Source organism: Sitophilus oryzae, unplaced genomic scaffold, assembly GCF_002938485.1.
Source record: "Sitophilus oryzae breed Bouriz unplaced genomic scaffold, Soryzae_2.0 scaffold_1586_pilon_pilon, whole genome shotgun sequence".
In the NCBI taxonomy this organism is placed as follows: domain Eukaryota; kingdom Metazoa; phylum Arthropoda; class Insecta; order Coleoptera; family Curculionidae; genus Sitophilus; species Sitophilus oryzae.
This window is the reverse complement of record NW_022146265.1, coordinates 803200-821149: the sequence shown is the minus strand read 5'-3', so window position 1 is coordinate 821149 and position 17950 is coordinate 803200. Positions and strand designations below refer to the sequence as shown.

Below are 17950 nucleotides of genomic sequence, written 5' to 3'. Positions count from 1 at the left end.
TATATTAGTTTAATAAATTTATTATTTGACATCGGACATCGGACTTTAACCGTAACATATATACCGGGTGGTGCATCGTCGTCGGAAACATAGGAAATGCCATGGAAATTTTGTAACGTCCAAATATTGGCTCCCTTATTAATTTTACAGGTAAGTCGTAAATATGTTTTTAAAGGTATGCTCAAAGGGTATGCTTATGCTGAATACACGATAATTGTCACAAATTATAGGATGACAACTTAAGGTACATTGACACTTGCTTGGTTTTGCATAGTTACTTGTTCAGTTTTAATTTAAAATTGATGCAGTTTTGCTTAAATTACTTAAAACCGGCTTGTCCAAAATTATTCAAATTTGACATATGTATTCAGAATTCGTAGACTTTTAAAAAACTGGACAGTTCAAAATTTGCATGCGATTTCCCATGTTTCCAAATCTTGTTTAAATACAAACTTTTTAAAATAAGTATTTTAGACAATGGATGTGACGACATGTGATGAATATTTTATTTTATAGGCAAGCTAGCGATATTACAATAAGAGCAGGCTCCTCTTACAGTGCAAGCGGTGGACAAATATTGCAAGTGAAAACGATAAATGCTCATCCTGATTACGATCCATACACTCAAGAAAATGATGTAGCTGTACTTGAGTTGGCAACGGATCTTGTAAGTATTTGGCCTGAACATCATTCGAATGCATGATCGTATTCTAAATTATTTGTAATTCTTGTTTTTATGGGGGAATTTTGTATACCATAATACTAAAAGCGTTTACAATGTTTTATTTTTCTACAGCTATACCGGGTGCGTCTCAAAAGTGGCTCACCGCTATAACTTTTTTATTTTTTCAGATAAAAAAACGAGATTTGGTATGTTAGTACATGACACAAATTAGGATTGATTGACGTATTCATTTGTTTTTGGTCACTTCCTGTTTCACCGGAAATGACTACAACTCTTGATTTTTTAATGGCACCCTCGGTATCTTTTTACTTTATTCGATAGAAAATGACATTCTGAATAGAATGGCATCTCATATGTCAACTTTTAACATTCGCGCTTAATAAAAAGTTTTATTTTAAAATTCAATCTAGAAATTAATTTAAAATTCAATCTACAATTTAAAATTCGATCTAGGCTATGTTAAAACACTAATTCTTAATCAAGGAGATTTGGTCGTCTAATGTTTTTAGTGTCCTGGCCAGTTAGAAAATGCCCAAATCGTATTTTTTTATCATATCTCAATTTTCTCAAATGGAACGGGGGTGGCTCATTAGCATATTTGGAAAAAGCATTTTTTTACGAAAAATTTGATACCAGATACTTGGTATTTCGAGTCAAATTTTCGTTACGAACCGCAAGTTATGATTTCAAATAAACCATATGCAAAAATGTCAAAAGTTGACATATGATACGTCATTCTATTGAATAAAGTAAAAAAATACCGAGGGTGCCATTTAAAAATCAAAAGTTTTAGTAATTTCCGGTGAAACAGGAAGTGACAGAACACAATTGAATACGTCAATCAATCCTAATTTATATACTAAGATGCCAAATATCGTTTTTTTAACTGCAAAAATAAAAAACTTATATGGGTGAGCCACTTTTGAGACGCATCCGGTATTTAATTTTTAATATTTTTATTAAATCGTTTCTTATTTAAAAATTTGCGAAACTAAATTTTATTATACAGAGTAAGTCTTAAATTTTCCTTGATTTAAGTAAGAACAATCTTCGGATTGTCACGGGGTTTCTAACAGGACACTGTCTCCTCAATGAACATGAAAAAGTAAAATCTCAAAAAAAAACCTAAAACTAAAACCTTAAATAAATAAATAAAATAAATAAATAAAATAAATAAATAAAATAAATAAATAAAATAAATAAATAAAATAAATAAATAAAATAAATAAATAAAATAAATAAATAAAATAAATAAATAAAATAAATAAATAAAATAAATAAATAAATAAAATAAATAAATAAAATAAATAAATAAATAAAATAAATAAATAAAATAAATAAATAAAATAAATAAATAAAATAAATAAATAAATAAAATAAATAAATAAATAAATGAAATAAATAAATAAATAAATAAAATAAATAAATAATTATTCTCGATAGGGCTATCCCTGGTACAATTTAACAAAATTATCATAACCTTATTCTGTTGCAATTGGAGCTTATGAATGTCGCCCCTTTTGCAGGAAATCAACAAGGAGCAAGTGTAGGAAAAATGTGGATGTATTATTATTGTATTATATACAACACTTTTTGCCCATAATGATAAACTGGATACGCGATTAAAATAACCCATTTTTTCCCCAATTTTTTTGCCATGTAATCAAGATCACTGGAAACGTTCATTTTTTGGTAATTTTGATTGGCCTACGTAGCCCTGATAAAAACGAAGACGTTTTCTAAAATCACACAAAAGATAGGTACCCCAATCACTCTATGACTCTATGATACCTTTTTTATAGCCAGCAGTGTGTCCTGATACTATATTAATCTTTCACGCAATAAATGGTGTGATTTACTATAGATAACTTTCAATATTGAAACGATAAAATGTCAAATATGACGTGATTTTTTAAGCAATACATTATGACAATATGGAGAAGGCTCTTTTAATGTGATAACAATATCAGTTCGTAATACTACAGATTAACTTAAGCCTTAAGTTAGTCTGCATAGTCTGCATAAGTACATTTTGCGGTTGATATATCAAAAACTGATAAAACACTCAAATAAAAAATCAAGCCAAGTACTACATTAACTTATTAATAAATTCAAAAAGCTAATTGAGATAGAAAATAAGGTGACAGATTATGAGCAATCAGTATTATATCATTTATAAAAACAAGTGTTTTTATAAAAAATAAATATTGTAACGATTTTTTATGGTACTTTAAAAATAAAACGAATTAAATAGTTTCTCATATACAGGGTCCGACAATAGTGCGTCGGGCATTTGTAAAAAAATTGAGAATTTTGTTTTAAGTGCAAACAAAAAAGTATGAACGAGGGTCTATTTCAAGAAAATATTTTAACTTCTATAGGGTGACTTAATAAAGTGTGAATGGATCGAGATGATTTTATTTAAATTAATTTGATTAAATTGTAACATCCTGTATATATTTTTGGCTTCCTCTCAGATCTCTTTAGATAATCCTAAGATATGAGTAAATATACGATAATTTCAGAGATACTATTAAACAAATAAAAAATATATATTTTTCAATTACAACCTTACTTTAAAAAAGTATAAAAGTATTACAAATACAAGAACTGTCCTGAAATCAAAACTATTAGATATTTACTTTCGATGGTCTATACTTACTTTGCCATAAATATCGTAATCTTAAATCATACAGGGTGTTCAAAATTCTACGCCAAACTTTCTAAAATATAAAATAATTTTTCTTTGTTTTTTTTTTAAATGAAACACCCTGTATATTATTTTTAACTAGCTGGAGAGTTAAAAAATAAACATTTTTTGTATTTAAAGTATATCAAAATTTTTAATGGTTTCACAGATACATGCAGTATTATTCCATATGGCTCTTTCATTGGTAAACTACATTGGGTGGAGAAAAATCATTGGGTGGCTTCGATAAAAATTTACTGTGGAAAATGTCATATGAAATATAAAAACAAATATCTGCGAAACCGTTAAAAATTTTGAAATAATCTAAATACAAAAAATGTTTATTTTAAAATTTTCCATCTGTTGAAAAAAATAATAAGTTCCATTAAAAAAAAATATTTTATTTTTTAGAAAGTTTGGCGTAGAATTTTGAACATCCTGTATGATTTACAGTACAAAGTACAAAAGTAATATACCGAAAGTGCTATTTAAAAATCAGAAGTCGTAGTCATTTCCGGTGAAACAGAAAGTGGCCAAAACAATTGAATACGTCAATCAATCCTAATTTATGTCATATACTAACATATTAAATCTCGTTTTATTATCTGAAAAAATAAAAAAAGTTTTAGGCGTGAGCCACTTTTGAGACACACCCGGTATATCTAATCGGAGATAACATTTTCTCTATCCACTAATACTGGCCATTTAAATTGTATAATATACTTTGATTTGCACAGACGTATGGTCCTGGAGTAGCTCCAATTGAACTTCCTTCCAATACTACAACCTTTGTAGACGATCAGGCTGCAAATGCTACAGGTTGGGGCTATACTGTACGATACGGACCGTACGCAGCCGCCCAATTACAGGTATTGTATATTATTGTAGGAGAAAAACTGAATATTTTATTCTCTATTTTTTTAGCATATAACTGTCTCATTACTTACTACCGAGACTTGCAGATCAAAGTACTACAACAAGTATTTATACGATTCAATGATTTGCGCTGGAGAACTTGGAAAAGATACGTGCACTGTAAGTAGCATAGACTTAAAATAAAATATAGACTGAGCATCTCATTCATAAATAGCTGGAACATGCGGTCAGACACTGTCTTGTTATTGTTGTGTTATTGTTTTAGGTTATAACGAGTGCGACATGAGCGATAGATAGGTTGTCTCTGTCGTAACGGTCGTTCCCTGACGACTCTGCCGAGAAACACAACACTGTCTTTCGTTTCTCAAGTACACCTGAACTCTCCGTATCATAGCCGGGTAATTTTTTATTTTTAATGAAACTATAATTAAATTAAAAATATATCGTATTTAAACTTTTTTATATTTTATTAAGATTTAGGACAGGTTTTTAAATAAAACTTTAGAAAAAACAATTTAGAGTCCAAAAAGGATAAAAATAATAAAATACACGTTATAGAAGAAATTTTATAATCGAAATTAGGTAATTTTTGAAATTAATAGTAAATTATTAATTTTAGTCAAACATTTACAACCCCTAATATTAATCAAAACAGGATCTATTCCACAGATATAATAGAATCGGCGACAGGGAGAGAAAAAAAAACATGATTGTTATAATTTTTTTTCTGGTTAAGTGATGTCTTATTATGTAAATTAGAGAAAACATAAATCTGTTCCATTAAAGCAAGGAAGGTGATAGGAAGTGGATAAAATGAAAACTACATTTATTTAACTCGGTACTGTCTTTATTATACCGGGTGCGTCTCAAAAGTGGCTCTTCCCCATAATTTTTTTATATTTTCAAATAAAAAAACAAGATTTAGTATGTTAGTATATGAAGTAAATTAGGATTGATTGGCGCATTCAATTGTTTTTGGTCACTTCCTGTTTCACCGGAAATGACTATAACTTTTAATTTTTAAACGGCACCCTCGGTATATTTACTTTATTCGATAGAAAATGACACTCTGAATAGAATGACATATCATATGTCAATTTTTGACATTTTCGCATATGGTTTAATTGTAATTGTAACAAGCGGTTCATAACGACAATTTGACTCGAAATACCAAGTGTGTGGTATCAATATATTCACAAAAAAATGCTTTTTCCAAATATGCTAATGAGTCACCCTTGTTCCATTTGAAAAAATTGACATATGTATGATTAGAAATACGATTTGTACATCTTTTAACCGGCCTAGACAAGACACGAAACCTATTAGACTATCAAAACTATTTTTCCAAGGCTCCTTGATTAAAACTTAGTGAATTGAAAAAAACTGGATTGAAATTTAAAATAGGATATGTTTTTAAGCGACAATGTCAAAAGTTGACATATGATATGTCATTCTATTCAGAGTGTCATTTTTTATCGAATAAAGCCCCGTTCTCAGAACAGCGACTGTCGCCAGCGACACGTCAAGAGGACCAATGAGATTTGTACAAAATTCAAACAACCGTCAATTTCAAATTTAGTACAGTTCTCATTGGTTGTTTGAAATGCCAAACTGTGTCGCCCGCGACACGACGTCGTTCTGAGAACGGGGCTTAAAGTAGCAATATACCGAGGGTGCCTTTAAAAATCAAAAGATGTAATCATTTCGGTGAAACAGGAAGAGACCAAAAACAATTGAATACGTCAATAAATCCTAATTTATGTCATATACATACTAACATAGAAATCTGTTTTTTTATCTGAAAAAATAAAAAAAGTTATAGGGTTGAGCCACTTTTGAGACGACCCGGTAATCGGTGTTGTCATATTGTAAAGAACTTATCCTTATTAAACAGTATCCGACTTATAATTTAGTAGTATAAGGACTATTTAATACATCTATGGAATATTAAAACCTACTTTATTAAACTGTAGTATTAATATCTCAATATATGTGTATAACAAGAAAAAAAATATTGATAATATTAAAGACGTGACAACATAGGCTGGATGAGGAAGGCTCGGTCGACTGTACCCAGAAGTAAACATGTGTACAAAAAAGATTGTTTGTCCGCGTTGAGATGTAAATAGTGTAGTCTATATTTTATTTTAAGTCTATGGTAAGTAGACTATTACTACAGGGTGATTCAGGCTTCCGAAAAAGCTCTATATTAGGTTTTTGGTTTGTGAATTTTTTTCCAATTTTTTTACATAATATTTTTGTCAACATACAGGGTGATTCAAACCTATTTTCAAGCAACAACAAAGTTGTATATTTTTAAATGGAATACTATACAGGGTGGCGCACTTCATTTGCCTCGGTTGATTATACGAAAACGAAAAGATGTAGAAACAAAATTTTTGAAAGTATATGTAGAGAGGCAATGTGCCTAATTTAAAATTATTTTCAAATGTACATGGTGTGACAGAACTAAGATACATACCAAAGTTATATTTTTTCTTATAAAACACACACACCCGGTATTTTATTTAATTTTTGCATTCTTGGGCATAAAATAAGGTATTTATTATACAAGTTTAACATGTTTAAATACTTTGGTTTTTGAGATATTTAAAGACATTTAAATTAGAATTAATTCTTGTGCTGACTTTGAAGCCAGGGAAATAAACTTTACTAAAATATTTTATTGCTTCTTTAAATATATACAGGGGTATCCGAAAATTGCTGGTCTATTTTAAATATTTATTTTACATAAAAAATTATTTATTTCAAATACAGCACTTCGTATTTTTTTAAATAAATCAAAGCAGATTTAAATGCTCTTTCAAACTATATTAGGGTTTCCTATACTTATCTGGCTCAGATTTTGAATAAAAAGCGATTTTTCAACACAATCGCAATCAAGATGGCTGGTGTCGCCATGGCAATTTGCTAGTGACAGTTAGTGGCTGTTTTCAAAATCGGCATTAGTTTATGGACTTTATTTAAATGTATAACAGTGTAATTTTATTTAATTTACCTACAGTAGTTTAATAAGTCAGTATTTATTATTTTATCAAGAAAAATAAAGAAGTAGGTAGTTCTTTATTTTTCGTGATAAAATAATGACTTTTTATGACTTGTAGATATATCGGATTTTCTATAAAAGAATCATTAATTAATTAATTAAGGCAAATTCATTTTCTTCGCTTTCAACGACAGGTTTCTGCCTAATAGGTTTTTCATATACCACACTATCAGCTCTGTGAAATAGGAAAAGTAGTTTTTCAAAGGAGCGCTTGTTAAAAAAATTCCTGTTTGGATATATTTGAGCATGAACCCTTCAGCAGCCAACAAGCAATTGTCCTCACAAAATAAAATCACTAGTAACATATCCATTCCTTCCGCTAGCAGATACTGCTTCATTTTTCTTGATAAAATAATAAATACTTACTTATTAACCTTATTGTAGGTAAATTAAATTAAAATAAAAAAAAAAAAAACAGTGTACATAAATACATAGTGTTGCATTTGAAATAACGAAGTTTTTATGTAAAATAAATATTTAAAATAGACCAGCAATTTTGATACCCCCGTATATATTTAAGGAAACAATCAAATTTTTTAATAAAGTTTATTTCTATGGCTAGAAAGTCAGCACAAAAATTAATTCCGAAAATGAATGTACAAGGTGTTAACATTTTTTTTTATTATAGCATGCATATTTAAATATATTTAAATATCTCAAAAACCAAAGCTTTTAAACATATTAAACTCTTATAATAATTGCATTATTTTATGTCCAAGAATCCAAAAATGAAATAAAACACCGGGTGTTCCATAAGAAAAAATACACAACTTGGTATGGATCTTAGTTCTGACACACCCTATACATTTCAAAATAATTTTAAATTATGCACATTGCCTTCCCACATATACCCATAAAATATTTTGTTTCTACATTTTTTCGTTTACGTATATAATCAACCGAGGCGGACGTGGAGCGCCACCCTATATATTTTTTTAACCTAATGGATTTTCCAGTAGATTTAGATTTACGTTCCAAAAATACCATAATGCCATATACTATACGGAGTGGTTTTTGAAATATAACCGATTTTAAACTAAATTTACTGCTTATTTAAAGCCTTCTTAAAATTCTATACGAAAATTTGCACTCTTGTTTGATATATACAGGGCGAATCAAAACTAAATGTTGTATTTTTGTCCACTATTTTAAATGGGACACCCAGTATTTTGTATCACAATCAAACAAGGTTTTGTTTAATTTTCTTGTTTTATTATGCACTTCCTATATCTAGAATCGATTAATGCGAAAATTGTTTTTTTTTCGAAAACATAATATACAGTACCTCTGCTGGATCTGTGTCTATGAAAGAAATGCGGACAAAAAAACATTTAAATAAACAGCAATATATTTTATACGTCGACTTGACGAGTACGTCACCTCAAATCGCTCCGCCCACTCATTTTATTGGCTACTTGCAAATTTGTCGAATTTTTATTGATGGGACGCGTCGTCTAATTTTTTATGAAAAACATCGAGAGAATATCGTTTCCCCTCTTACGGATACCCCGTAGCTACAGAACGGACAGACGTACTGTAGAGGTTTTTTCGATAGTCTGAATCACTCTGTAGATAGAGATGTAAATTTTAAAATCCGCCGTTGTGTAAAATGGTTAACAGCCCGTTCACAGGGTAAATTTCGACACGAAAAAGCTGCAACAAATCAGTTTCAAAAAGACTTAAATCTAAAGCCTTAAGTCATTTCTAATAAAATCAAAATTATTTAAATCTCTAAAAGATATTTTCATCATAAAGATGTAAGTCTTATTGCCACTTCTAAAAGACTTAAATCTTTGACGTAATTCTTTTTCTATTTCGACTAATAAAATAAACCACAAATTATTTTAAAAATTACTCAAATTTTAAGTCTTAATCTTTCTTTTTTAGGGTGATTCTGGTGGACCTCTTGTGTCTGGCGGACTTCAGTTTGGCATCGTATCCTGGGGTGTCTGTGGTGCAGATGGATTTCCAGGCGTATATGCTAAAGTAACTTATTATCTGCCCTTTATTTATAATATTACTAATAATTGATTAATAAACGTGTAATTATTTTCCTATTTAGAATTAATTAAAAAATGTTGATATAAAATCAATAAAAATTATTGTTTTATTTGTTCGTTTTGTTCAGGTTAAACGAAACGATATAGCGAATGACAGCGAAAAAAAACTATAAAAACTATTGAATTTTAAATTGCACCCTGTACCTGTCGTTGAATGATGTCAGTCCAAAGACAATATGAAGAAACTTTTATATTACATATAACAAATAATATTACAGATGAATGATACATTAAGTATAGGAAGTATAAGAAAAAATCTGAAAACTATTAATTTGTAATTACATCATAAAGCATATAGTCTTTATACGGATTCGAATTTGTCCGTTTTTTTTTAAATAAATCATTTTCTTTGAAATTTAAAACTTGAATAACTGGATTATTTTGGACTTATTTGGAAACCGGTAATAAGAAAATATGATTCTTTTATCGAGATCTATAAGCCTGAAAATATTTGCATTTATTTAAAACTCACCCTGTATAATACGGGAATTAAGGGAGTTATAAGAAGATAATAATAAAACGCAGAACTAGAGTTAACAAAGTGTTTATTTTTCTTTTCTCAAAGACCAGTGTGTTGTTATATCCAATCTCTGACACTAACCACGTTAACGTACACTCCAGCAGCTTGATACGCGGCGCATTGAAATCCAAAACTGAAAATACCAATCAGAACTCCGTCCACTACCAATGGCCCTCCAGAATCCATTTAACAGACACCTCTTCCTTCCTTTAGACCGCCGGCACACATCATATTGGCTGTTATTAGACTACCTGGCAAAATAAGTTATTAGTTTATTAGTGTAAGAAGGTTAGGGTTATATTAGATTATTTCATGTTTGGATTGTTACCTACTATCTGTAAATAACACTTTTATAAATTCCCGTATCGATGTAAATATTGCCATCTCGTATATTAGGGTTTTACCGTAGGGGTTATGTAGTCAAAGGGTTTTACTAATATATAGAGCGGAAGTTAAGACCTTCTTGGGTAAAATATTTCAATGAACAACGGAAGAATAAATCAAGGGGCAATCAACGGTTGAATGAAGCTGAAAATGAATATAATGATGATGAGATGATTTTACTTACTTCCTATAAGATTTGTATAATACTGATCACAGCTTTCATTGCTTATTAGGGGTACCTGAACCATTTGCAATCCAAATGGAGTGACGCCACCAGATGTTAAAGTGCCCCAGCCAGTTACAGTGCAGACGGAACCGGGTATCAATTGCTAAAACACAATTTACACACATTTGACATTTACGTGCGCTTTAACACTAAATCTTAAATAACTTAAGAAACGATTTATTTTAGGTATAGCAACGTATATAATCAAAAAATAGCGAATTGAAAAGCCTTTTTACTGGTGAAATAAAAAAGTAGGTGAAAAAAATGATTTATGATAATTTTTTAATCTCTCAATTTTATATGCCCATATTGTCTGACATTCAAACAATCTAATTTTTGAAACAGATAGCCACATGTCTTCTCTTTATGTCACAGTGTCTATGGTAATCACCAAATTTGACGTTTAGGCTGTACTCAACAGTCCGACTCTACTTAACTTGAACCTCACTTAATAAGTGAGGTTAAGTGCTTTCTTTAAAAAATGGCGGCAAATTCGGCGGCGAATGAACCTTTTGTGGTGCTTTTGAAAACAATTTATTGAAAGTTAGTTGTTGTTGTAATCAAAAATTACCATGCCAAGTCCTTGTTGTGTGCCTGAGTGCAAATCCAATTATAAAACTTGTCTTAATGCAGGAGAACCAGCGGTATCTATTTTTGCCTTTCCAAAGGATGAAAACCTTAAAGCCCAATGGCTTAGAAATATTCCTAGGGAAGCATGGTCACCCTCAAAATATTCTCTGGTTTGTGCTAAGCATTTTGTAGAAAGTGACATTATTAGGGAGGAGGATTATCGCTTGCCACATAGATCAATGCAAAAGGTACCTACTAAAACTAGACTAAAGTTAAATACAGTGCCTAGTATCTTTCCAAATTTGCCACATTACTTGTCAAAAACAGTCCCTGTTCCCCGAAAAAGTCCTGCTGAAAGAACGAAAGAAATGCAAGATCGAAGTGAACAATTTAAGCATTTCTTTGGTTCTTTCAGCAGGACTTTTTCTGGGAACAGGGACTATTTTTGACAAGTAATGTGGCAATTTTTTTTTAGTTTTATGTGGCAAATTTGAGCAAACCTTAAATTAATTTAAAAATACGTGCCTCGATAGCCGGTAAAACAACCCGTCGCGCATTCGCGCACGCTAGAAACCGATCTGAATTTCTTGCCGGTTACGGCGTTGCCAAATGGTTGTTCACGGCTTAATAAGTAGAGTCGGGCTGTGGCTGTACACATTTTTTGACAGGCATTTTTTTCCTTTAAATATGTTAAATATTTTTTTTCTCAAAAACGGTTAATGTTAGGTATGGAGTGTTGAATATCAAAATTCATATAAAATCGTAGAGAATTTAAGTATGTAATAAATAAATCGGGGTACCCATTAAATGTAAAAAAAAAGTTGCTGTCAACTTCCTATATTTCCGGAAGTGCCGCCATATTGAAAATAATTTTAATCGATAGATCTCGTTGTGAAACAATGATGTGCAAAAAATCTTCGACTTTGCTATTGTAGGTCTGTAGAAACTTCTAATGCACGCTCAGCCTGGGATACTACTGTATACACTCTGTATACCAACCTGAAATATTGATGACTCTAGTGTAGCTGAACTAATTAACTAATTACTTACTGCCATTACTCGCTGACGAGTATTTGACACGCATCAGAAGATAGTTACGCAAGGCGTTTCCTGTCATGAGCTTTTCTGTGACTAAAAAGCCCGATACGTGATGTTATCTCACTTCCGCATTCCGGACATTCAAAAGTCACATTACTTTGTTGCCTCTTTACTTTTTGGTTGTCGTTATTAACTGAATTTACATTACAATTCTCCTCCATTGCGTTCTTTTTTGCGCTGCTTCCTCCCACTGATACTGCATATTTATCCCCTTTAAGTGTTCATGAAAACATTCTTGTATCTTTTGAGTTGTCCACCCGGTTTCCTCTTACCCTCTACAAGTTCACCGTAAAGAAGATATTTCGGTAGGCGGTTTTCTTGCATCCTGCATACGTGGCCAGCCCATCTTAAGCGAGATTTAGTAGCTTGCTTTTTCAAGGATTGATACGTTTGAGACATGGTGGTACCATTTGATTCTAACTAAGGTGTCTCTATTGTAACTTCCCAAGTAGCATTTTCACGACTTGCGACCACATGTTTACTAAACACAACGTTGGATTAATTACAAAAAATAGTTAGCTCCCTACCTTAGGTATTAAAATAAATTTAAACGTTTTTATAACGTTGTGCCGACGTTGGACTAGTACTACAACAAAGTAGAAGCTTCTGCGACGTCGAATAAACGTTGTCTTGTAACCTTTTTTGCTTAAGTGATCTTTAGGTGATTCGGACAACGTAGTTACAACGTTGGACAATATAGAGTTTTCCGACGTCAGTTTCAGGACCTATTCCAACGTTATGCAAACGTCGTCTGTTTTACTAATTCCAACGTTGTTTAGATTTCCTTATTCTTACGTTGGTAGGACGTCGAGTCACTACCTTTATGCAACTGTATTGAACCATAACCTTAAATCTTAAATTTTCACTTCATTGTTCTGTTCAGTCAGACAGTTCAGTGCTGTTTTTGTTTTTATAAAAAAAACTTAATTAAAATGGGACATAAGAAAGGTACATAAAAAACTAAATTTAAATATATATCGACATATATTACCGATAGTTTATCCACTCCCTCGTTTATTTAGATTATAGAGGGCGGCACAAGCTAGATTCTAGGATGACTAAATTAGGCAATCTTGCGACTAGTATACTACCTGTTAAGGCCGAACTGCGACTTTATTAGTCCAGTATGCGACTACTCGAACTACTCCATCTTAATCTCCAAAACAACAAAGTGAAAACCGCCATGTTGTTAAATAAGAAAATATTTCGTTCCTAAAATAGCAATTCCTGCTTTTTGAATCCATTAACTTGAAATATTTGACCCTAAAAAACACGCGGAAACAATTTTTTCGACTGCGAATAAATTATTTTCATTTTACTAAAAAAAAATTCAAGAAAATTTTTAAAACTTCTTTAATTTTAAGGCCCATTAGTATTTTTCAAAGTAGAAACAATACATTTATCAATAAAGTTGTTGGCGTTTAACTTTTTTGCCTTGGGTATCGAGTTACAGAGTCGGTTAAAGCGTTTCACTAATTATGATCTTCAAACATCCTCCACACTTAAATACTTTTCTTTTGTTTTCCTTCACTGCCATCTGACATATGTCTCTAACTAAATCGTAAAAATAATATTTTTACTATAATTATCCCAATTTAATATAAAACGCGACTTAGACGCCATATTAGTTTTGTATTTCTCTGAATTAGGATTTTAAACAACGTTGCAGTTTGTACTAAATTAGGCTTCTAGCCAACGTCGGTATCCAACGTCGTTTCGACCCAAAAATTATTCTCCAAACTAGTGCAGACTAGGGTTGGCACGAGGCTGTGCCGACGTTGCGCCCCGACGTTTGGTCGCGTGACACAACGTTGTCCCGACGTCCAAATGCCGCTTGGGTTGTTTAATGCGCTCGTGTGCCGGCGGTACGGCACCCAAGTTTCGCTTCCATATGTATAAGATGGTGAGGATTATTTCTGCTCGATACACTGCAAGTTTCGTATTTGTGCTCTTGAGGCGCTGCTGATTCTGTGCTGAATTTCAGAGTCGATATTTGACTTTTCCGAAATCAAACTGCCGAGGTAATTAAATTCCGATACATATTCCAATAGTTCTTCTCCGATTTTTATAGCGCTGTTATGATTTTCCGGGGAAGTGCACATGCTTTTAGTTTTATCGATGTTGAGTTTAAGGCCCAAAGTCTCGTATGCCCAGGTATATGTGTTCAGCATTTCCTGTAATTGCTGTAACGTATTTGCAACTAGAGCGCAGTCATCAGCGTATTGGAGTTCTGTGATCATACCCGTATCTAACACCCATTCCTCTTTCCTGCAGTTTGCTGTCCACTATAATAGAGAGCGCTGCCATGAATATGTTTGAATAGGAGAGGAGCTAGGACACATCTGTGCCTAACTCCTGTTTTTGTCAGGAAGGGATCGCTCAGTGATCCATGATGTAGTTAATTAACTAATATATGAAATAGTTAATTAACTATTTCATAGTGGCTTAAGCGCTACACAAAGTATATTATTATAAGTAGTATGGTCTAGACGAATAATTCATCTTTAATCAATTTTCGGATTTAAATAATCGACAATGTCAGCAGTACTAAAACAAGCAGTTCTTTCGACTTTCCATACTAGCGTATTTTAATAAATTTTGTTATTGGCGCATGACTCGTACCATTCGAAACAAATACTTAATGTAATTAATTACCTGATCTCTTGTTGGTAATGGAATGGGTCCAATAGTGTCACCAAATGTTACTTGATTGCATCAAGATTGAACATAAATGCACTATAGTCAGGATGGTCTATGATTTCGGCAATTGGAAAAACGAAACCTTCATTCTGCATAAACGTTGAACCAAATCACACTGTAAAAGCATATCGTGGTGGAGGAACGGTAAGCCTATAAAAATGATTTAGGAAAATATTAAATCATTTTGATAAAAATTACTGATTCAAATCAAATAAACTTTAAGTCACGTGATTAAGCTTGACCGGCACAACGTTGCCCACATTTATATATTTTCTTTTAATGAAAATATTTTAGGAAACAAAAATAAATTAATTATAAATATATAAACAGTTATTATTTATATTTCATCAAGAAAATTGACCTCCTTAAAAGCACTGAAAGGACATAAAAGGCCATTACTACCGCTTTCCCGTTCAAAATATTCTAATAAAGTTGCCATGAGTTTTTTTACGGATATTAACTTATCTTGTTCGCACTAAAAGAGGTTCTAAAAAGAGCAATGTTCGACTGAGAGCTAGTAAAATGTTTTAAGCTCATTATCACAACATAATTCATTTAAACCAAAAACTCGTTAATACAAAACTAAAGTGTCAAAACGAATGACAATGTCAGGAACTAAATACATAAATGTGGCAACTTGACATTTTTTTACAGCAGAGCTAGCACCTGAATCCCCAGCGGGAAATTTAAATTTCAGTTAGTCAGCTCGGCGCCGAATATGTCCATGGTTGGCAATAATAAATTTAAAAATGGCGCCCTAAATTACGTAACTAAAAGTTTAATTGGTATCAAATATACATAAAAATTAATATTAATTCAACCAAAATTCCGATTCAACAACAAAAAAAACATAAAATATATTGAAACATTTAAAAATAAAAATGATATATGGTGTGCCCAGAGAGAAAATATATGATTCTGACAGATGTATCCACAAAATGACACAAAACAATCTACAAATGAAAAAAAAATAAAATGACAGGAAATAGGCAATTATCATTAATGAACATAAATTCTTTTCCTGTACAGATCATGGTGTAAATCAACAATTTAGGCAATGTAATCTTTCCACATTTTGTATAGTTGATAAGTATCTATTATATTTTTTTTTAAATATTAATACAATTGATAAAAAGTATTAACAGTTAATTGAAAAGTGACACTTACGATTGTGTACAATGAGCAGCTGTCAAAACCCATACACTTGACAGCAAAGCTACTCCGCAGATATGCCTATGCCAACGTTAGAGGGAACCTTGATACCTATACGACGAAATATATACAGGATCTCCACCTACAATTCTAGTATCGTTGCCTATAGGTATAAATCTAGCGAAATATGATTTGGAGCCATTATCTTAAAAGAAAACACGTTTTAAATCAAACTTATAAAAAAAAATTATTCGTAACTATTATAAGCCTACCATCAAATACTGCTGATTTGATACTACCCAAAGCAAGACAGAGAATTAATATTTCTTTTAAAAACATTTTACAGGTTCAGTAAATTGAATTATATTAATTATTGAATGTAACATCGGTATAACAGATCATTTTTTATTTTGTATAATTGGCTTAATATTTAAGATAATAATGTTTTATTGATGTTTTATAAATACATATTTATGGATAGTTATAAATTTAATATTTTAAGCGATGTAGTTACGTTGGGTTATAAGTTTATTTATCAAGATTATTGTTTTCCTGGAATAGAATTAATTGTATTGTATATTATATGGACTTAATATCCAGTTTCAGTCAGTTCAAAACATTTATTTTACTATATTTTATCAAGTTAATCAGAAGCACACAGAGAGTCTAATAAAAAAAAATTGTGTGTGTACTATGTGCGCATATTTGAAGTTGAAACTTCTTAATAACAGCTATTAAATTGAAGGATTTGAAGGACATGTTTGCAAAAGTGTCATTCTGTGTGACGTCGAAGGCGTCATGCTGTAGCTCGTCAACAATTATGCCGAAATCGACCCACATTTTTCTTCAATATCACATGCTTAGTCCCACCTTGATGAAGGGGTAAACGAAATTTTGTATTGTGGGACCGTGTGCATCGTCGCTCACATAGCCTACCCACCAAATTTGGTCGCGATCGGACGACATGAACTTTTGACGTTTCTTACGTCAAAATTAACTGTCACATTGACACGTGTCGTACACGGTCAAGTTGGCCTTGGCCGAATCTATCGATAAACCTAATTTTTAATTTAGGGTGTATTCCGTTGCTTACCTTGGTTATGGTTTTTTGTTCCGTTTCTATCGGCTTCCTGAAGGTTTTCTTATTACGGAACACGGTTCCTGAAAAATTCGGTTATAACTGCCACCAAACTAACCAGTGCGAGAAGGCTGGTTTTTCTGGTTTTGTTTGTCAATCAATATCATTTATGTGACAGAAATCAAGCAAATATTGGAAGTTCGAGTGAAATTCTCATTTAATTTAGTAGGCAGTAAAGGTAAATAAATTTCATTAACTAAATAGAATGACTTTTTAGGACTATTTAAACTTATCATGCAGCCATTGTTTCTTAAAGAACACATGAAAAACAAGACAACAAGTAATCGTGAATGTTTTCTAAGCTATAAAAATATAAATATTGATTAGATTTGTTTATTGATCTGTTTTAATATTGGACCTGCAAATCTTCATTTGAGCTGCCTAACGAGTTTAACAGTTTATTAATAAAGTACTTTTCAATATTAAACTCCATTGAAAAGAAGAAGCAAATGTAAAAGCAGAGAATAGGTATATTAAAAATGCATAAAAGATACATTTTATAATTCAGTCATTGGGGATCAAAAAAGGAGCCTGCTTGGAAAAAAGTCCGGAAGTTTTGAAACTTTGCAGGTTTATAGGTTTTGGGGTCCCTAACTAAAATCCATAAAATGCACATTTCCAGACTTGCCGCTGGATTCCCCCCAGCACCTGACCAGGAGCTTCCCCACCAACGACAAGGTCTTGCATCTCCTAGGGGAAGATGACTGAACTAAATAGAGGTATTGAAATTTAGAAAACGTCAACATTTGACGTTTCCAGTATTGTACCAAACCGTTCCGTATCAA

General features: G+C 31.6%; 1 protein-coding gene and 1 long non-coding RNA gene across 3 annotated transcripts in view; one reads left to right on the top strand and one right to left on the bottom strand.

Annotated features, from left to right (window-relative positions):
• The window catches only part of LOC115879706 (transmembrane protease serine 9-like), a 47441-nt gene that overhangs the window by 10080 nt on the left and 19411 nt on the right, over positions 1–17950 (top strand). The window contains exons 3-6 of the mRNA XM_030896664.1: positions 517–667; positions 4112–4243; positions 4299–4409; positions 9205–9346. Of these exons, the coding sequence (XP_030752524.1) occupies positions 517–667; positions 4112–4243; positions 4299–4409; positions 9205–9346 (536 nt within the window). The remainder of the gene's footprint in view (positions 1–516; positions 668–4111; positions 4244–4298; positions 4410–9204; positions 9347–17950) is intronic.
• Positions 10071–16395, bottom strand: LOC115879793. Of its 2 annotated transcripts, XR_004049756.1 has the most exons (5): positions 16300–16395; positions 16043–16232; positions 14831–15025; positions 10230–10610; positions 10071–10148 (listed from the first exon to the last, which is right to left on the bottom strand). It is a non-coding gene; the product is annotated as an uncharacterized LOC115879793 (long non-coding RNA). The 2 variants fall into 2 exon arrangements; XR_004049755.1 differs by having other exon boundaries at positions 10101–10610.